We start from the raw sequence: 18,968 nt of genomic DNA, 5'->3' as shown, positions 1-18,968 counted from the left end.
ATATAATATGCAGATAGCAGATACTTTATATAAACCTGTCAAAGACAATTAACCAGAGAGTCTCTGAGACATTTAAATCTCTCAGGGAGAATTAACATGCAAAAATATGTTTTAAGCCACAAGATGGCAATTTTTAATTAATTTGTTTATTTATTCTTAAATCTTGTTATTTTCTAATAGGTTTTAGTGTGTTCATAATTTTCTTCCATTGTCTGAAGGTTTGTGGTATCAGATTTCTTTCATACTTATTGAGGTATTTTGCTGACTTTAGTCTTTCAGCATAAATTGGAAAATAAAATATAATTATTATAAAAGATTTGCACAAACTGAAGTACCTTAACTTACCTACCTACATACTAAGTAAGTTCCATTAGGTTATAAAACATGCTCATTTAGTTCTGCAAGTACACAAGTTCCTATTAGTACATTGAAATACTCTGGTGCAATACCTCAAGATGTTTGCCTGATTTTTGCTGTAGCCTCCCCTGGAGAAAAATTCACCAGCCGCCACTGCTTGTTTGTTCAGCACATCCCACAGATGCTCGATTGGATTGAGTTTTGGGGAGTTTGGAGGTCAAGCCAACACCTCAAACTCATTGTTGTGCTTCTCAAAACATTCCTAAACCATTTTTGCTTTGCGGCACGGTGCATTATCCTGCTGAAAGAGGCCACAGCCATCTGGGAACTCTGTTTCCATGAAAGGGTGAACATCAGGGGTATTCAACTAAAATTCAAAGAGGTCCAGTTAGAGAAAATTTCCTAAAGCAAAGGTCCAGAACATCATAATGTCTAACTTGTGTTATGATCTAGAGTGATATATACTGAAGTAATGTAGTAGTTGTATCAACGTCTACATCAGGGGTGTCAAACTCATTTTAGTTCAGGGGCCACATAAAGACCAATTTGATCTCAAGTGGGCTGAACCAGTAAAATTAAAGCTTAATCTGTTGATTATTCTGGTGATTAATCGAGTAATCAGATAAGAAATATTGCGTGTTCTGGATTTTTTTTTCTATTACATTACTTTTGCTTTATTTAAGAACAATGGTAATATACAAAAGAGAAAATAAGACAGGTCTATTAAATGAACAACTATAAATTACTAAAGTAAAAATACTCAGTAAAGTAATTTTACTTTTTCTGTAGATTTATTTTTACTGTTTTTACTTTACTTTCTACTTTTTTTTCAAGTACAAAGGTAAAAGTAAAGGTAGTAATGTCTGCAGAAACCACAAACAGAAGATGGAACAAACTCTTTTAAAGGGGAACTATTATGCTTTTCCTCTTTTCTGACCTATAAATGTTGTCACAATGTCGGATACTCGTGTTAAATGATTCCAAAGCATCAAATATTGAGGTTCATGCATTTGGAAGATGGCTCTGCACGCTGTGTTTTACTGTCTTTTTTTTAACAGTGTAGTAACATTGACATCAATGCATGCCAGACTTACTTATATGGTCACACCCCGGCATGTGCTCTAGGCCTGCCTTCGGAAGTTATATCGCTGTGCGCTGCTCTGAGGTGTGTAACTACGAAGCGAGATTAATGTGTTAGCAAGCTATGTTGAGTCTAAAGCCAGGATTTTCAGTGTCGCGAGCAGGTTATGTTCAGAGTTTCAAATTAAATCGTCTGTAAAACGTGCTGTTCTTTAACTAATTTTTGTTCTTAGCTTTTAAACTGAGGGAGGACGTTAACATTGAACAATTACTGAGCTGTATGCTCGTAATATCCCCGAACGAATCCATATAATGTAAAAATGTAACAGCGGCACAAACTGTCTGCATCGTGCTGTCATGATGGTAACCCCCGTTTGGTGATGCAGAGTCATTTTCCCCATTTGCTCCAGATCATATTAACACTTTAAATTGACATAATCCACACAGTAAAATAATGATGAAACAACTACAGACACTTTGAATACTTTTTACTGTTATCTGTTTTGCAGCTCAGATCACTGATCAGAAAATTCATCATCATTTATCACGGACAACCTTAAATCAGTTACACTCATTTTACGTTGGTTTGGTCAAAAACTTCAGTGTTTGACGTCTCTGTCATCATAGGACAGTGTCAGACAGACTTCATCATGTTTAAATCTGCTGTATGGAGTTTTATTGTTTAATGTGCAGTTTTCATGTTAGAATAAACAGCAGCATTAAGACCGCATTTAGTCCATCAGTAATTTTCTGACATCATTCTTCTTCTCCTGCTTTATTTGCAGCAACAATGTTGCTTTTTGCCGTAATGTATTTTGTATATTTTCCACAGCTCATAATTATAACAAGTTGATGATTTTGACTTAAGTAAGTGGCTCGCGATCGTTTCATTTCATGTGGAAGAAGAGTCAAATGATGCAACAGACGCCCAGGGGCTTTTTTAGTCACCTTGGGGGCCCTAGGCAAGAGTGACCATGGGGGCCCTCCCGGCCTAAAAACACCAAGAAGATCATTCAATTCAGAAATCTTTTATTTTAAATAACAGAAGTGCACAATCATGAAAGAAAACTTTAAATACATTTTAACATAACAAACACAACTGAAATGTGCAAAGTTTTCAGAATGACAAAAACACAATCAAGCAAAAAATAAAAATAGTTAGTGGTCTTTGGTTCCATATCCACATCCACGTCCTGGTGGAATTTGTTTTTAAAACTTTTGCTTGCGGGCCTTGGCTTGTGCAAATGCAGTAATGATGTCTAAGACATCATTACAGCTGTACATTAACAGTTTGTTAATTACTGTTTAAATTACTGTTGAAATAAGCTAGGCTAAGGTGCAGTAAACATGTCATTTGCAGGTGTGCTTTGTGAGACTACAGACTGGGACAAAGTGGCATCACTTTTTTTTAAAATAATGTCAGATTATACACGTTTGAATTTACCACTTTCCCGTTTTCTTTTTTCTTCATCTTCTTGTTTTTTTTTTTTCTTTTTGCATGCCCTGACGGATATGCTCACTTCATTTTTCCTCGAGTTTGAAGTACCGCAGAAAGCCGGCCACGGGCAGTCGGGGCCCCACTAGGGGGGTTCCAAACATGTCGCTGCACTGTCTATGGAGGTTTCAGGTTGTGTCATTGATATGGATCGATATTGGCCGTGTCTCTTGGTCCCTTAACACACTAGGCAGTGACAGCTAGTGGGGGCCCTATGCGGGGGGTTTTCCAATGCATCGACGTTGCAGTGTCTAAAGCAGTTCAGTCATTTTGTCATTGACAAAAGGACCAATGTCAGCGCTGTCCTGGGGCCCCTTCCAGCTCGGGGCCCTAGGCAATTGCCTACCCCATTGCGGCGTCTCTGCAGACACCCCTTTTATATGAACGCGCACAAAGTCTGAAGACGAAAACCTGGATTAACAAAGTGAGTTGATAACCACCATCGTGATACCCGTTATCTCTGATTGCAGTTTTAGGCTTTGTCGATCCAGATCATGCAGAGAAAGCCTGGCTGTGTTGAGCTTCCATCGTAGTACACCCCCTGCTGTCTACAATGATTTCAGTGTTAGTACGTTGAACAATGGCTCCCAGAAAATGATTGTTTGGGTGTGAGGGAAAGTTAACTTTGTTTAGCTTTCCTAAAGAGGCGAGCACCAGGCAGAAGTGGATAGAGTTGCTTTTTCCCGTCCAGCAAAGGAAAAATACCTCGGTGTTTGTCTGTGTACGTTACTTCACAGGGGACTGTTTTGTCAACACGGGCCAATACCAAGCTGGATTAGCCAGTAGCTGGGCTCAGCAGCGCTCGCCAGCCCTTCGGAAGTCCTCGGGAGTGTGACCAATCACAGCGGAGTGGGCTTGGCGGGAGGCGTACATGGAGGAGGGCCGGGGGGTGGAGTAAATTACACAGACCATTTTCGCGGGATGCATAATATACAAGGAAGAGATGCAGCGAGAGGCACAGCATCCCGAAGATCTACAAAGCTTTCTGTGCGGGCGATCGTGTGTAGCTGCTCTATAGGAGTCCAAAATCAAATACAAAGGCCCAAAAATGAGTATAATAGATCCCCTTTAACTGAAACAGTCACCAGAATGTTTTGTTAACATGTTAAAATTACAACATTTTTCTTCTGGAGCAGGACAGACACTCCCAGACCCCCAGGGGACAGGGGACTGGTTTACCAACATGCCACCTTTTTCTCCTCTTATGAGTTTACAGGTCTGTATTTAGTCATCAAAAAATAACAATAAGAATACCATTAAAGTACAACAACAGCAATAAAATAAAATTTTTAAATTGTAATTAAGTAAAAACACTAATACCACAATGTAAAAATACCTAAGTAAAGAATGTGAGTATTTTTCCATCACAGCAGGTCAGTGATCAGTGTTTCAGTGACTCTCTGTGGATCAGTGAATACTGTTTTATTTATGGCGGCCCGCCACATTAAAAACATCGGCACCACAACATGATTTTCTATTTTTGGAGCTGCGCACCTTTTTCGGTCGTGTCTAGAAGGTAACTCTTTATTTGCACAACTCTCGCGAGATTTGTTTCCGTTATTTCTACTAAAATAATCAAACTCGCGCGGGTCTAGGGTTCCCTTCTAGACACGACCCACTGTCTCTCTGTCAAACTACAGACAGCAGACTGTCTGTAAACAGCACGATGTTACACTCTGCAGTGTTTCACACAAAGACTTTATTTGTGTGGACACACAGGTTTGGTTTGACACCAACTTTGTCATTTTTATTTTTTTAATCAGTCCAAGATGACGACAGTATCAGTGATTGATTAGTGATCAGTCTGCCCTCCTCTCCTCCCTCACCTGTTCACTCTGCTGTGAGAAGGTCTGAAAGTTTCTCACAGAGAAACACAGACTCTCCTGTTTTATGTATAGGCCTTCTTATACAGTTGTTTAATTTTATAAGTGCATCTGGTTGGTGTCGATGTCATTAACCATCACGTTAGTTTCGACTGTTGTAATAACTCCGTCATTAACAACAGTCTCCTCCACACGCAGCTTCTCTGCAGTTGGTCTGTCCGTTTCCTGATCAGATAAACCAGCGCCGGAAAGACTAGAAAAGTTGCGCCAGTTAAAATAGAAGCATCCCGTAAAAATTTAAAATCTATTAAGAATTTATTGGTTATAGGTCTGGGTCCGTATAGGACGGCGTGTAGGTCCTTACTCAGACCGCGGTCCGCCTGTTAGGGACCCCTGGTGCACATGGTCTGCAACAATGCTTAGGTAGGTGTTAGGTATCAATGTAACATCCACATGGATGGCAGGACCCAAGGTTTCCCAGCAGAACATTGCCCAAAGCATCACACTGCCGCCTCTGACGGCTTGCCTTCTTCCCATAGTGCATCCTGGTTCCATGTGTTCCCCAGGTAAGCGATGCACACGCACCCGGTCAAGAGATCAGACCAGGCCACCTTCTTCCATTGCTTTGTGGTCCAGTTCTGATGCTCACGTGCTCATTGTTGGTGCTTTCAGTGGTGTACAGGGGTCAACATGGACACCCTGATTGGTCTGCAGCTATGCAGCCCGATACCCAACAAACTGTGATGCACTGTGTGTTCTGACACCTTTCTATCAGAACCAGCATTAACTTCTTCAGCAATTTGAACAACAGTAACTCGTCTGTTGGATCAGACCACACAGGTCAGCCTTCACTCCCCACATGCATCAGTGATTCTTGGCCACCCATGACCCTGTTGCCGGTTCACCACTGTTCCTTTCTTGGACCACTTTTGATAGATGCTGACCACTACAGTTCGGGAACACCCCACAAGAACTGCAGTTATGGAGATGCTCTGACCCATTTGTCTAGCCATCACAATTTGGCCCTTTTCAAACTCACTCAAATCCTTACGCTTGTCCAATTTTCCTGCTTCTAACACATCAACTTTGAGGACAACATTTTAACTTGCTGTCTAATATATCCCACCCACTAACAGGTGCCATGATGAAGAGATGATCAGTGTTATTCACTTCACCTGTCAGTCATCATAATGTTATGCTTGATTGGTGTGTTTGTCTTCTACAGGTGAGAGGATCAGATTAGCTGGGTCTGGGTCTACTCAGTGTTCTGGAAGAGTTGAAGTCTATTACAACAACACCTGGGGAACAGTCTGTGGTGATAATTGGGGCCTAAATGATGCTGATGTGGTTTGCAGACAGTTGGATTGTGGTACAGCACTTAGAGCCCCTCAGTCGGCTCACTTTGGTGAAGGAATTGGACCAATCTGGCTCGATGATGTGGACTGTTCAGGAAGTGAAAGGTCTCTAACTGAGTGTCAGCACAGAGGATTTGGGACACACAACTGTTCACACAGTGAGGACGCTGGTGTGGTGTGTTCAGGTGAGAAAACTTATGGATAAAGTATTTTCACTAAATGTGTCCTTTTCTGTGTAATTAAACTGTTCTGTCACCTCGTCATTGTGGCTTGTGATGTCACAGTCTGTCATATAAAAAGATCTGGTAACCTCACCCTGCATATCTTACTCAAAGTCTGTGGGAGTGGTGAAAAGTATGTATGTTAAATTAATTATAATTTTTTGTCAAATGTGTGTTTTATTACTTACTGTCATATAAAAATGTCACAAAGAACATGTTCTATCCAGCTATGATGTATTTGTCTTCAACAGGTCTTCAAATCAGACTAGATGGATCTGGGTCGACTCAGTGCTCTGGAAGAGTTGAAGTCTATCACAGCAACACCTGGGTAACAGTCTGTGGTGTCAACTGGGACTTAAATGATGCTCAAGTAGTTTGCAGACAGTTGGGTTGTGGTACAGCACTGAATGCAACTCAGTCGGCCCACTTTGGTGAAGGAACTGGACAAATCTGGCTTGATGATGTTTCCTGTTCAGGAACTGAAAGTTCTCTAAGTGAGTGTCAGCACAGAGGATTTGGGAGATACAACTGTAGACGCAGACAGGATGCTGGTGTGGTGTGTTCAGGTGAGAAAGACTTTCTGTTTAATTTACAGTTCTGTCATGTCGTCATCGTGGTTTGTGACATCAGATCTGTTCAGCTACAGAACAGGAGAGCTGGATGCTCACCCTGCAGCAGGCTGTTAGAATTAAAGAGCAGAACAACAAATGTGAATTGTTGCTTCATACATTATGAATTAAACTGTGATGTAAGTTTATCAGGTTTGATTTAGTGTAAATGTGTTATATCTTACGCAGTCTATATGAGTCATGAAAAGTATGTGCATTAATAACTTTTGCCAAATGTGTCCTACAAAATTAGTATCTGACACAACAAATGACCAATGATTTGTCTGTGTCATGAAAATAGATGTGCAGATCAGATTAGCTGGGTCTGGGTCGACTCAGTGCTCTGGAAGAGTTGAAGTCTATCACAACAACACCTGGGGAACAGTCTGTGATGACAGCTGGGACTTAAATGATGCTGATGTGGTGTGCAGACAGTTGGGTTGTGGTACAGCACTGAGAACCCCTCAGTCGGCCCACTTTGGTGAAGGAACTGGACCAATCTGGCTTGATGATGTGGACTGTTCAGGAAGTGAAAGGTCTCTAACTGAGTGTCAGCACAGAGGATTTGGGACACACAACTGTTCACACAGTGAGGACGCTGGTGTGGTGTGTTCAGGTGAGAAAACTTTTGGATAAAGTATTGTGAATGATTTCTGTATAATTGAACAGCTCTGTCACATCATTATTGGGGCTCATCATGTCAGAGCTGTTGAGATGTATTTGAACATTTTATGATTGTTGATACTTTCTGCAATTGTAAAACATGTAGTCTTAACAACAAATACATCTTTTAAAAAGTTCTATTATTTCATCATTTAAAATGTGCATCATATCGTGTGTCTTCAGGTCTTTTCCTCTATGTTGTTGATACTCTTGAGTCTCTCTAGGCTAGCTGCCAAATCCAAACAAAGAAAAGTCTCAGAGGAAAATAGAGAATTTAATAGTTACAGCTCCAGTTAGATTTCTTTTTCTTTTTCTTTTTCTTTTGATAAAGGTTGTAGATAAGTGGTCTAGGCTACACAGAAATCTCTATGTCTTGTCTACTACATATGTCTGATGTGTCACATTGCCATGCTCCTTTATCAGATTATAAATTGATTTCTATACATTTAGTTGGTTCCAAAAAGAAAAAAGAGGAAATTACTTGGGTACTGAAAGCTAAAAAATGACTTAAATTGAGACAAAACCTTTCAAGATTCAGTGAAAGAAATGGCACAATATATATATTTAGATTGTATTCTTGCACAGATTAGACAAAGAAAAGATCTGGTAACCACACCCTGCAGCATGCTTTTGGAATTAAAGAGCAGAATTAAACTAAACTTAATTTCATTTAACTAGATTTTGATTTAACTGTTGTGTAAATGAAAAACTTTGTCTGATTTTAATTGAGCGTGAAAAGTGTTACTCACAGTCTGTACATTACTGTGTTTGACTGTATGTTTTTTTTTTTTTTTATCTATAGGCATCCAGATCAGATTAGCTGGGTCTGGGTCGACTCAGTGTTCTGGAAGAGTTGAAGTCTATCACAACAACATCTGGGGAACAGTCTGTGATGATGAGTGGGACCTAAATGATACCAATGTGGTGTGCAGACAGTTGGGTTGTGGTACAGCACTGAGTGCCGTTCAGTCGGCCCGCTTTGGTGAAGGAATTGGACAAATCTGGCTTGATGATGTGGACTGTTCAGGAAGTGAAAGTTCTCTAAGTGAGTGTCAGCACAGAGGATTTGGGACACACAACTGTAGACATCGTGATGACGCTGGTGTGGTGTGTTCAGGTGAGAAAACTTTTGGATAAAGTATTTTGAATAAATGTGTCCTTTTCTTTATGATCTATCAGCTCTTTCGCCTCGTCATTGTGGCTTGTGATGTCACAGTCTGTCAGATAAAAAGATCTGGTAACTTCACCCTGCATATCTTACTCAAAGTCTGTGGGAGTGATGAAAAGTATGTATGTTACTTTTATTGTATGTATATATATATATATATATATATGTATATATATATATATATATATATATATATATATACAATATTTTGTTTTTTGTTTTTTTTCCAAAGGCATCTTTTCAAACCACTTTATGTCATATACAAACAACAGAAAGAACATGTTCTATCCAGCGATGATTTATTTGTCTTCTACAGGTCTTCAGATCAGATTAGCTGGGTCTGGGTCGACTCAGTGCTCTGGAAGAGTTGAAGTCTATCACAACAACATCTGGGGAACAGTCTGTGATGACAACTGGGACTTAAATGATGCTGATGTGGTGTGCAGACAGTTGGGTTGTGGTACAGCACTGAGAGCCCCTCAGTCGGCCCACTTTGGTGAAGGAATTGGACAAACCTGGCTCAGTGATGTGGACTGTTCAGGAAGTGAAAGGTCTCTAACTGAGTGTCAGTACAGAGGATTTGGGACACACAACTGTTCACACAGTGAGGACGCTGGTGTGGTGTGTTCAGGTGAGAAAGCTTTTGGATAAAGTATTGTGAATGATTTCTGTATAATTGAACAGCCCTGTCACATCATTATTGGGGCTCATCATGTCAGAGCTGTTCAGATGCAGCAGACTTGAGTTTAAGATAAAAGCTGTCAGATGTCAACTTACAGCTCTGGCAGTTGTGAAAAAGACATGAAAAGTTACTTGTCTTATACAGAGTTATTATTTTCAGAAGAAATACCAGTTTTATTAACTGCAACAAATTTAACTGCTCCAAGCTAATGTTGACTTGCCTACTGGACATCAAACATGTCAAAATAAGACAAGGACAGGAGGGGGAACCTTCTGATGGACTTCTGGTTGTACATTGTAATAAAAGTACACTTCCCCTGTGCTCTTCCCTTGTGAGGCAGCTGGATTCACAAGGATAACAGTTCTTATTTTAACATTGTAACATTTTATGATTGTTGTTACTTTCTGTAATTGTAAAAATGTGTAGCCTAAACAACAAATACACTTTTTAAAAAGTTCTAATATTTTATCATTTAAAATGTGCATCATATCGTGTGTCTTCAGGTCTTTTCCTCTATGTTGTTGATACTCTTGAGCAGAGGTTGCGCTAGACTTTTTCGTTGTCTGTCATTTTGATTGACAGGGTCATAGAAATCCCGTCATAATCTATTTTTACCCCTCACTTTAATTTTTAAAATGATAATAATTACATATTCAGTAGCATTTTCTTTTCATTCATTTTTAATTAATATTCAGTCCGAACAAGCTGAACAGAGAATCCACACTGTACCTCTTTTATCAACACCATCATTGTTATTGGGCTTTTTGAAGAAACTTCAGCTGCTGACGCTCAGCTGCCGTTACACTAGGTGCATTTGAGATGATCCAGGCCTGCACAGAATCAATCAGCGGTGATCGCCGCACAGTGCATGCCGGTTAGATTTGTGTCCCGACTTGATCCCGACTTGCACTGACGTCATGCACATGTGGGCAACGATAACCTCACGAGATCGAGGCGGCCGCAGTTTGTAGAGCCAGATGCCGCAGCTGCTCTCCACCAACTGCAAACGCCTGGCTGTCACCTGATTGACAAGCTGACAGGCTCTGATTGGCTCTCAATTTTGACAACAAACACCACTTGTTGTATAAAATACTAATTTTCTGTGTAATTGTAATATTTAATGCTGGACATATCGATCTTCTGTTGTGCAATGAAGTTTTAATCTGTCAGCAAGCAGATATTTTGTGTCTGATAATAATAAAGGTTATATATATATATGAATTATCAAAAGAACAGTTTAGTGCTTTACAAGGCAGATAAAAGAACAGATGTTACAAGTGTCAAAAGGAGGATCTCTTCTATTTTAACTTCAATCAGCGATCAAGAACGCACTTTATTTCTTCAGCTATGATCATGATCTGCAGACTACAGGTAACCTACAGGTGATCTAACAGGATGTTCGTGTCTCTTCCTCTACTCTCTCGCAAGTCTACTGAAAACTGTCCGACTTGACTGCAGCTTTTTGTCTCCACCTCCTGCTGTGGCCGCCTGATCTCGTCTACTCTCCAGGCGAGGCGCAGTTCATCTCAAACGCACCTAATAGCTAATTAATATGCTCACCCGCCACCAAGTGGTCAGGGATGTGAATTGCAACCTGTCAAAATGACAGATGACCTTCAGATTTTTCCGTCACCGTTTTAAAAAACCGCTCAACGACGGAAAATATTCCGTTAACGCGACCCCTGCTCTTGAGTCTCTCTAGGCTAGCTGCCAAATCCAAACAAAGAAAAGTCTCAGAGGAAAATAGAGAATTTAATAGTTACAGCTCCAGTCAGATTTCTTTTTCTTTTTCTTTTGATAAAGGTTGTAGATAAGTGGTCTAGGCTACACAGAAATCTCTATGTCTTGTAGACTACATATATCTGAAGTTTCACATTGCCATGCTCCTTTATCAGATTATAAATTGATTTCTATACATTTATCTGGTTCCAACGAGTAAACTACATGTGTGTACTGAAAGCTAAAAAATAACTTAATTTAACACAAAACCTTTCAGGATTCAGTGAAAGAAATGGCAGAAAATATATATTTGGATGGTATTCTTTTTAAAAAAAAACAAACACTTTTTTCATCAGGATTTTCCATTTAACATTTAAGACACTGACATATGTTGTTATCTCACGTTGCAACTATGTGCAAAAAATAAAGGATACTGGAAATTGCCAGCCACTAAAGCAAGAAAATCACATTAAAGGAAGAAGAAAACAAACAAACAAACAAACAAAACAATAACAACAAGCAAACAAGAAGGTATAAAACAAATAAACCTAAAAACCTACGGAAAATCAAAACAAAACTAGTGCATCATAGTACGTCTAAGCCTAGATCAGGCAGTCCAGAGTTCATTGTTCCAAGCCAGGTAACCTATTCACATAGTCTAATAATGGGTCCCAGGTTTCATAGAACCTTTTGGTCGAGCCATTAAGGGTGCATCTCATTTTCTCCAGCTTGATATACTGCATCACGTCTTTGATCCACAGATTCTGTGATGGTGGCGTAACATCCTTCAATTTAAACAAGATTAAATGTCTAGCCAATAGAGAAAAAAAGCAATAACCTTCTGCAAGTACACAGAGAAACTGAAATCACGTGGAGCTAAGAGTACACCAAAAATACCAATAATAGGAGAAGGAATTATATTACAGCTGTATGCCTTTGAAATAGTGTCAAAAAAGGATGACCAGAAAGAGGCAAGTTTTGGGCAAGACCAAAGCATGTGATAAACTGTTGCCGGGGTCTGTTTGCACCTGTCACACATATCACTTATATTCGAAAATATTCTAGCAAGTTTAGCTTTTGAAAAGTGCAGCTGGTGTAGAACTTTACACTGTATTAAGGCATGCTTTGAACATAATGAGGAGGAATAAACGTTAGAAAGTGCCATGTCCCATTCCTCGTCTGACAGTGGGACCCCTAAGTCATTCTCCCATTGTTCACGAATGTAGGATATAGAAGGATTATATCTGTCCATAATCTGAGCATATATAAATGAGACCCTGCCTTTGTTTGTCACATTGACCCCTAACAAAGAATCCAAGCAGGATAATGGAGGGATATTTGGGAAGTTAGCAATTTTTTTCCACACAAAGTCCCTGATTTGTAAATACCTAAAAAAATGAACCCCACTCAGTCCAAATTTCCTGGTTGTTCAAAGCTGGCAAAAGTTTTATCAATGTACATGTCCCCAATACTATGTATACCCTTATCATACCAGGTTTGAAATCCTTTGTCCAATAAAGATGGTTGAAAAAGGTGATTGTTTACTAAAGGTGAGTAAATGGAGATATTCTGGATACCAAAGCATTTTTTAAACTGCTTATCAATATGTAGTGATTGGGTTACAATTATTTTTCCATGGATTTTATTAACTAGTGATTGTAAGGATGCGCAGAACAAAGCAGAAAGTGAGTTTGGACTACTCATAAACATTTCAATCTGCAATTATACGGGGGCTGTACCATTCCAATCCTTTAGCCACAAGGACATAGCATTAAAATTTGCAGCCCAGTAATATGAGCGCAGGTTTGGAAGAGAGAGCCCACCTAGGTCTTTTAGTGTTTCCATGAATTCTCTCCTTATATGGGCTGGCTTATTATTCCAGATAAAGGAAGAGATCATCTGGTTAAATGCCTTGAAAAATGACTGTGGTATAAAGATAGGTATTGCTTAGAACAAATATAAAAATTTTGGCACAATACTCATCTTTACGGACTTTGTTCTCCCAGTAAGAGATGGTGGTAGAATAGACCATTGTTTAATATCCTTTTTGCGTTGTTCTAGAAAAGGGGTGAAATAGCCCTTAAGTAAACTGTAGTAGTTTTTGGTTAATTTTACACCTAAATATGTAAGGGAGTCAACTGAAAGTTTAAATGGCAGGTTGGGGTAATTTTCAGCATTCTTGTAAATGGGAAAGTACTCACTTTAGTTAAGATTGAGTTTATACTCTGGTATTTTTCCAAATTGTTCCATAACTGTAAGCACTTCGGCCATGGTTATAATGGGATTTGTGACATATATTTGGATGGTATTCTTGCACAAATTACACAAAGAAAAGCTCTGGTAACCACACCCTACAGGATGCTTTTGGAATTATAGAGCAGAATTAAACTAAACTTCATTTCATTTAATTAGATTTTGATTTTACTGTTATATAAGTGAGGATTTTTGTTAGATATTGAATCTAGTGTGAAAAATGTTACTCTTACTCACAGTCTGTGTAAAAGTCTGTACATTACTGTGTATGACTGTATGTTTTTTTCTTATTTATAGGCACCCAGATCAGATTAGCTGGGTCTGGATCTACTCAGTGCTCTGGAAGAGTTGAAGTCTATCACAACAACACCTGGGGAACAGTCTGTGATGACAACTGGGACTTAAATGATGCTAAGGTGGTGTGCAGACAGTTGGGTTGTGGTACAGCACTGAGAGCCCCTCAGTTGGCTCACTTTGGTGAAGGAACTGGAAAAATCTGGCTCGCTGGTGTGGCATGTTCAGGAAGTGAAAGGTCTCTAACTGAGTGTCAGCACAGAGGATTTGGGACACACAACTGTTCACACAGTGAGGACGCTGGTGTGGTGTGTTCAGGTGAGAAAACTTTTGGATAAAGTATTGTGAATGATTTCTGTATAATTGAACAGCTCTGTCACATCATTATTGGGGCTCATCATGTCAGAGCTGTTCAGATGCAGCAGACTTGAGTTTAAGATAAAAGCTGTCAGATGTCAATTTACAGCTCTGGCAGTTGTGAAAAAGACGTGAAAAGTTACTTGTCACACAGTTATTATTTTCAGAAGAAATACCAGTTTTATTAACTCCCACATATTTAACTTGCTCCAAGCTAATGTTGACTTACCTACTGGACATCATACATGTCAAAATAAGACAAGGACAGGAGGGGGAACCTTCTGATGGACTTCTGGTTGTACATTGTAATAAAAGTACACTTCCCCTGTGCTCTTCCCTTGTGAGGCAGCTGGATTCACAAGGATAACAGTTCTTATTTTAACATTTTAACATTTATGATTGTTGTTATGTTCTTCGATTGTAAAAAAATTGTAGTCTTGACAACAAATACATTTTTTCAAAAGTTCTAATATTTTATCATTTAAAATGTGCATCATATCGTGTGTCTTCAGGTCTTTTCCTCTATGTTGTTGATACTCTTGAGTCTCTCTAGGCTAGCTGCCAAATCCAAACAAAGAAAAGTCTCAGAGGAAAATAGAGAATTTAATAGTTACAGCTCCAGTCAGATTTCTTTTTCTTTTTCTTTTGATAAAGGTTGTAGATAAGTGGTCTAGGCTACACAGCAATCTCTGTCTTGTGGACTACATATGTCTGATGTGTCACATTGCCATGCTCCTTTATCAGATTATAAATTGATTTCTATACATTTAGTTGCTTCCAAAGAGAATCAGAGTAAACTATGTGGGTACTGAAAGCTAAACAATAACTTAATATAACACAAAACCTTTCCAGATTCAGTGAAAGAAATGGCACGAAATATATATTTGGATTGTATTCTTGCACAGATTAGACAAAGAAAAGATCTGGTAACCACACCCTGCAGTATGCTTTGGGAATTAAACAGCAGAAACTAACCTTAATTTCATTCAACTATATTTTGATTTAACTGTTGTGTAAATGAAAAACTTTGTCTCATTTGAATCTAGTGTGAAAAGTGTGACTCTTACTTACAGTCTGTGTAAAAGTCTGTACATTACTGTGTATGACTGTATGTCTTTTTTTCTATAGACATCCACATCAGATTAGCTGGGTCTGGGTCGACTCAGTGCTCTGGAAGAGTTGAAGTCTATCAAAACAACATCTGGGGAACAGTCTGTGATGATGAGTGGGACTTAGATGATGCTAATGTGGTGTGCAGAGAATTGGGTTGTGGTACAGCACTGAGTGCAACTCAGTCGGCCCACTTTGGTGAAGGAACTGGACCAATCTGGCTTGAGGATGTGTACTGTTCAGGAAGTGAAAGGTCTCTAACTGAGTGTCGGCACAGACGATTTGGGACATACATCTGTAGACATCATGATGACGCTGGTGTGGTGTGTTCAGGTGGGAAAACTTTTGGATAAAGCATTTGTAGTAAATGTGTCCTTTTCTGTATAATTTAACTGCTCTGTCAACTCGTCATTGTGGCTTGTGATGTCAAAGCCTGTCAGATAAAAAGATCTGGTAACCTCACCCTGCATATCTTACTCAAAGTCTGTGGGAGTGATGAAAATTATGTATGTTACGTTCGTTATAATTTTTTTTGCCAAATGCGTCTTTTCAAATCACTTCCTGTCATATACAAACAACAGAAAGAACATGTTCTATCCTGCAATGATTTATTTGTCTTCTATAGGTCTCCAGATCAGATTAGCTGGGTCTGGGTCGACTCAGTGCTCTGGAAGAGTTGAAGTCTATCACAACAACACCTGGGGAACAGTCTGTGATGACAACTGGGACTTAAATGACGCTGAAGTTGTGTGCAGACAGTTGGGTTGTGGTACAGCACTGAGAACCCCTCAGTCGGCCCACTTTGGTGAAGGAACTGGACAAATCTGGCTTGATCATGTGGACTGTTCTGGAAACGAAAGTTCTCTAACTGAGTGTCAACACAGAGGATTTGGGACACACAACTGTTCACACAGTGAGGATGCTGGTGTGGTGTGTTCAGGTGAGAAAACTTTTGGATAAAGTATTGTGAATGATTTCTGTATAATTGAACAGCTCTGTCACATCATTATTGGGGCTCATCATGTCAGAGCTGTTCAGATGCAGCAGACTTGAGTTTAAGATAAAAGCTGTCAGATGTCAACTTACAGCTCTGGCAGTTGTGAAAAAGACATGAAAAGTTACTTGTCTTATACAGAGTTATTATTTTCAGAAGAAATACCAGTTTTATTAACTCCCACAAATTTAACTGCTCCAAGCTAATGTTGACTTGCCTACTGGACATCAAACATGTCAAATAAGACAAGGACAGGAGGGGGAACCTTCTGATGGACTTCTGGTTGTACCTTGTAATAAAAGTACACTTCCCCTGTGCTCTTCCCTTGTGAGGCAGCTGGATTCACAAGGATAACAGTTCTTATTTTAACAATGTAACATTTTATGATAGTCGTTACTTTCTGCAATTGTAAAAGTTTGTAGCCTAAACAACAAATATATTTTTTCAAAAGTTCTAATATTTTATCATTTAAAATGTGCATCATATCATGTCTCTTCAGGTCTTTTCCTCTATGTTGTTGATACTCTTGAGTCTCTCTAGGCTAGCTGCCAAATCCAAACAAAGAAAAGTCTCAGAGGAAAATAGAGAATTTAACAGTTACAGCTCCAGTCAGATTTCTTTTTCTTTTTCTTTTGATAAAGGTTGTAGATAAGTGGTCTAGGCTACACAGCAATTTCTATGTCTTGTCTACTACATATGTCTGATGTGTCACATTGCCATGCTCCTTTATCAGATTATAAATTGATTTCTATACATTTAGTTGGTTCCAAAGAGAAAAAGAGTAAACTACTTGGGTACTGAAAGCTAAACAATAACTTAATTTAACACAAAACCTTTCAAGATTCAGTGAAAGAAATGATACAAAATATATATTTGGATTGTAATTCTTGTACAGATTACACAAAGAAAAGATCTGGTAACCACACCCTGCAGCATGCTTTTGGAATTAAAGAGCGGAATTCAACTAAACTTAATTTCATTTAACTATATTTTGATTTTATTGTTATATAAGTGTGGATTTTTGTTAGATATTTAATCTAGTGTGAAAGGTTCTACTATAAATTACACTCTGTGTGAGTGATGACAAATATATACATTACTGTGTTTGACTGGGTGCCTTTTTTTTCAATAGGTCTCCAGATCAGATTAGCTGGGTCTGGGTCGACTCAGTGCTCTGGAAGAGTTGAAGTCTATCACAACAACATCTGGGGAACAGTCTGTGATCACAACTGGGACTTAAATGATGCTGATGTGGTGTGCAGACAGTTGGGTTGTGGTACAGCACTGAGAACCCCTCAGTCGGACCGCTTTGATGAAGGAACTGGACCAATCTGGCTTGATGATGTGAACTGTTCAGGAAGTGAAAGTTCTCTAAGTGAGTGTCAGCACAGAGGATTTGGGACACACAACTGTAGACATCATGACGACGCTGGTGTGGTGTGTTCAGGTGAGAAAAGTTTTGGATAAAGCATTTGTAGTAAATGTGTCCTTTTCTGTATAATTTAACTGCTGTGTCACCTCGTCATTGTGGCTTGTGATGTCAGATTCTGTCAGATAAAAAGATCTGCTAACCTCACCCTGCATATCTTACTCAAAGTCTGTGGGAGTGATGAAAAGTATGTATGTTACGTTTATTGTAATTTTTTTTTGCCAAATGTGTCTTTTCAAATCACTTCCTGTCATTTACAAACAACAGAAAGAACATGTTCTTTCCAGTAATGATGTATTTGTCTTCTACAGATCTTCAGATCAGATTAGCTGGGTCTGGGTCGACTCAGTGCTCTGGAAGAGTTGAAGTCTATTACAACAACATCTGGGGAACAGTCTGTGATGATGAGTGGGGCTTCAATGATGCTGATGTGGTGTGCAGACAGTTGGGTTGTGGTACAGCACTGAGTACCCCTCAGTCGGCCCACTTTGGTGAAGGAACTGGACAAATATGGCTCAGTGATGTGGACTGTTCAGGAAGTGAAAGTTCTCTAACTGAGTGTCGGCACAGAGGATTTGGGACACACAACTGTGGACATCATGAGGACGCTCATGTGGTGTGTTCAGGTGAGAAAACTTTTGGATAAAGTATTGTGAATGATTTCTGTATAATTGAACAGCTCTGTCACATCATTATTGGGGCTCATCATGTCAGAGCTGTTCAGATGCAGCAGACTTGAGTTTAAGATAAAAGCTGTCAGATGTCAACTTACAGCTCTGGCAGTTGTGAGAAAGACATGAAAAGTTATTTGTCTTTCAGAGAGTTATTATTTTCAGAAAAAATACCAGTTTTATTAACTGCAACATATTTAACCATCAGAAAGATGCACATTTTATAACAAAAATTGAAACTGAAATAGCGACATTGCAACTGGTTGTAAATTTTACATGTCAAGCGATTACAGTTATTGTGACATATAAGCCTCCAAATGCCAATACAAGCACTTGCTTATTGCAGCTCACCGATATAATAAAATCAGTAAAAACGAAAGAGCTTGTTATTTTGGGTGACATTAACATGGACGGGAATGACGGCTCATCAAAATCATTGAAAGCTGCTGCAACAAAGTTTGGCCTCTATCAGTTAATTGAAGGCCCCACTAGATTTGGAAATACATGTAGTTCAGTCCTTGATCTCATCTTTACAAATCAACCATCTAAATATGAACTATCTGGCGTAATCCATACTGCAATATCCGACCACTCATTAATCTATGCCATTAGAAAAACTGTAAAACCCCCAAGAAGCCATACTTGTCGTTCTTTCTCAAAAATCCTAAACTCAAAACTACCTCAGTTTA

General features: G+C 39.1%; 1 protein-coding gene across 1 annotated transcript in view; it reads left to right on the top strand.

Moving 5' to 3' along the window:
• The window catches only part of LOC146310119 (uncharacterized), a 97,954-nt gene that overhangs the window by 23,228 nt on the left and 55,758 nt on the right, over positions 1 to 18,968 (top strand). The window contains 10 exon segments of the mRNA XM_084743350.1: positions 5,981 to 6,295; positions 6,583 to 6,913; positions 7,104 to 7,555; positions 8,405 to 8,740; positions 9,087 to 9,401; positions 13,722 to 14,057; positions 15,204 to 15,518; positions 15,811 to 16,146; positions 17,312 to 17,626; positions 17,938 to 18,234. Coding sequence (XP_084599476.1) covers positions 5,981 to 6,295; positions 6,583 to 6,913; positions 7,104 to 7,555; positions 8,405 to 8,740; positions 9,087 to 9,401; positions 13,722 to 14,057; positions 15,204 to 15,518; positions 15,811 to 16,146; positions 17,312 to 17,626; positions 17,938 to 18,234 — 3,348 coding nt within the window.

The sequence above is a fragment of the Lutjanus erythropterus genome, chromosome 19 (assembly GCF_056507025.1).
Source record: "Lutjanus erythropterus isolate fLutEry1 chromosome 19, fLutEry1.hap2, whole genome shotgun sequence".
Classification (NCBI taxonomy): Eukaryota; Metazoa; Chordata; class Actinopteri; order Lutjaniformes; family Lutjanidae; genus Lutjanus; species Lutjanus erythropterus.
This window is presented reverse-complemented; position numbering and strand designations above follow the sequence as displayed.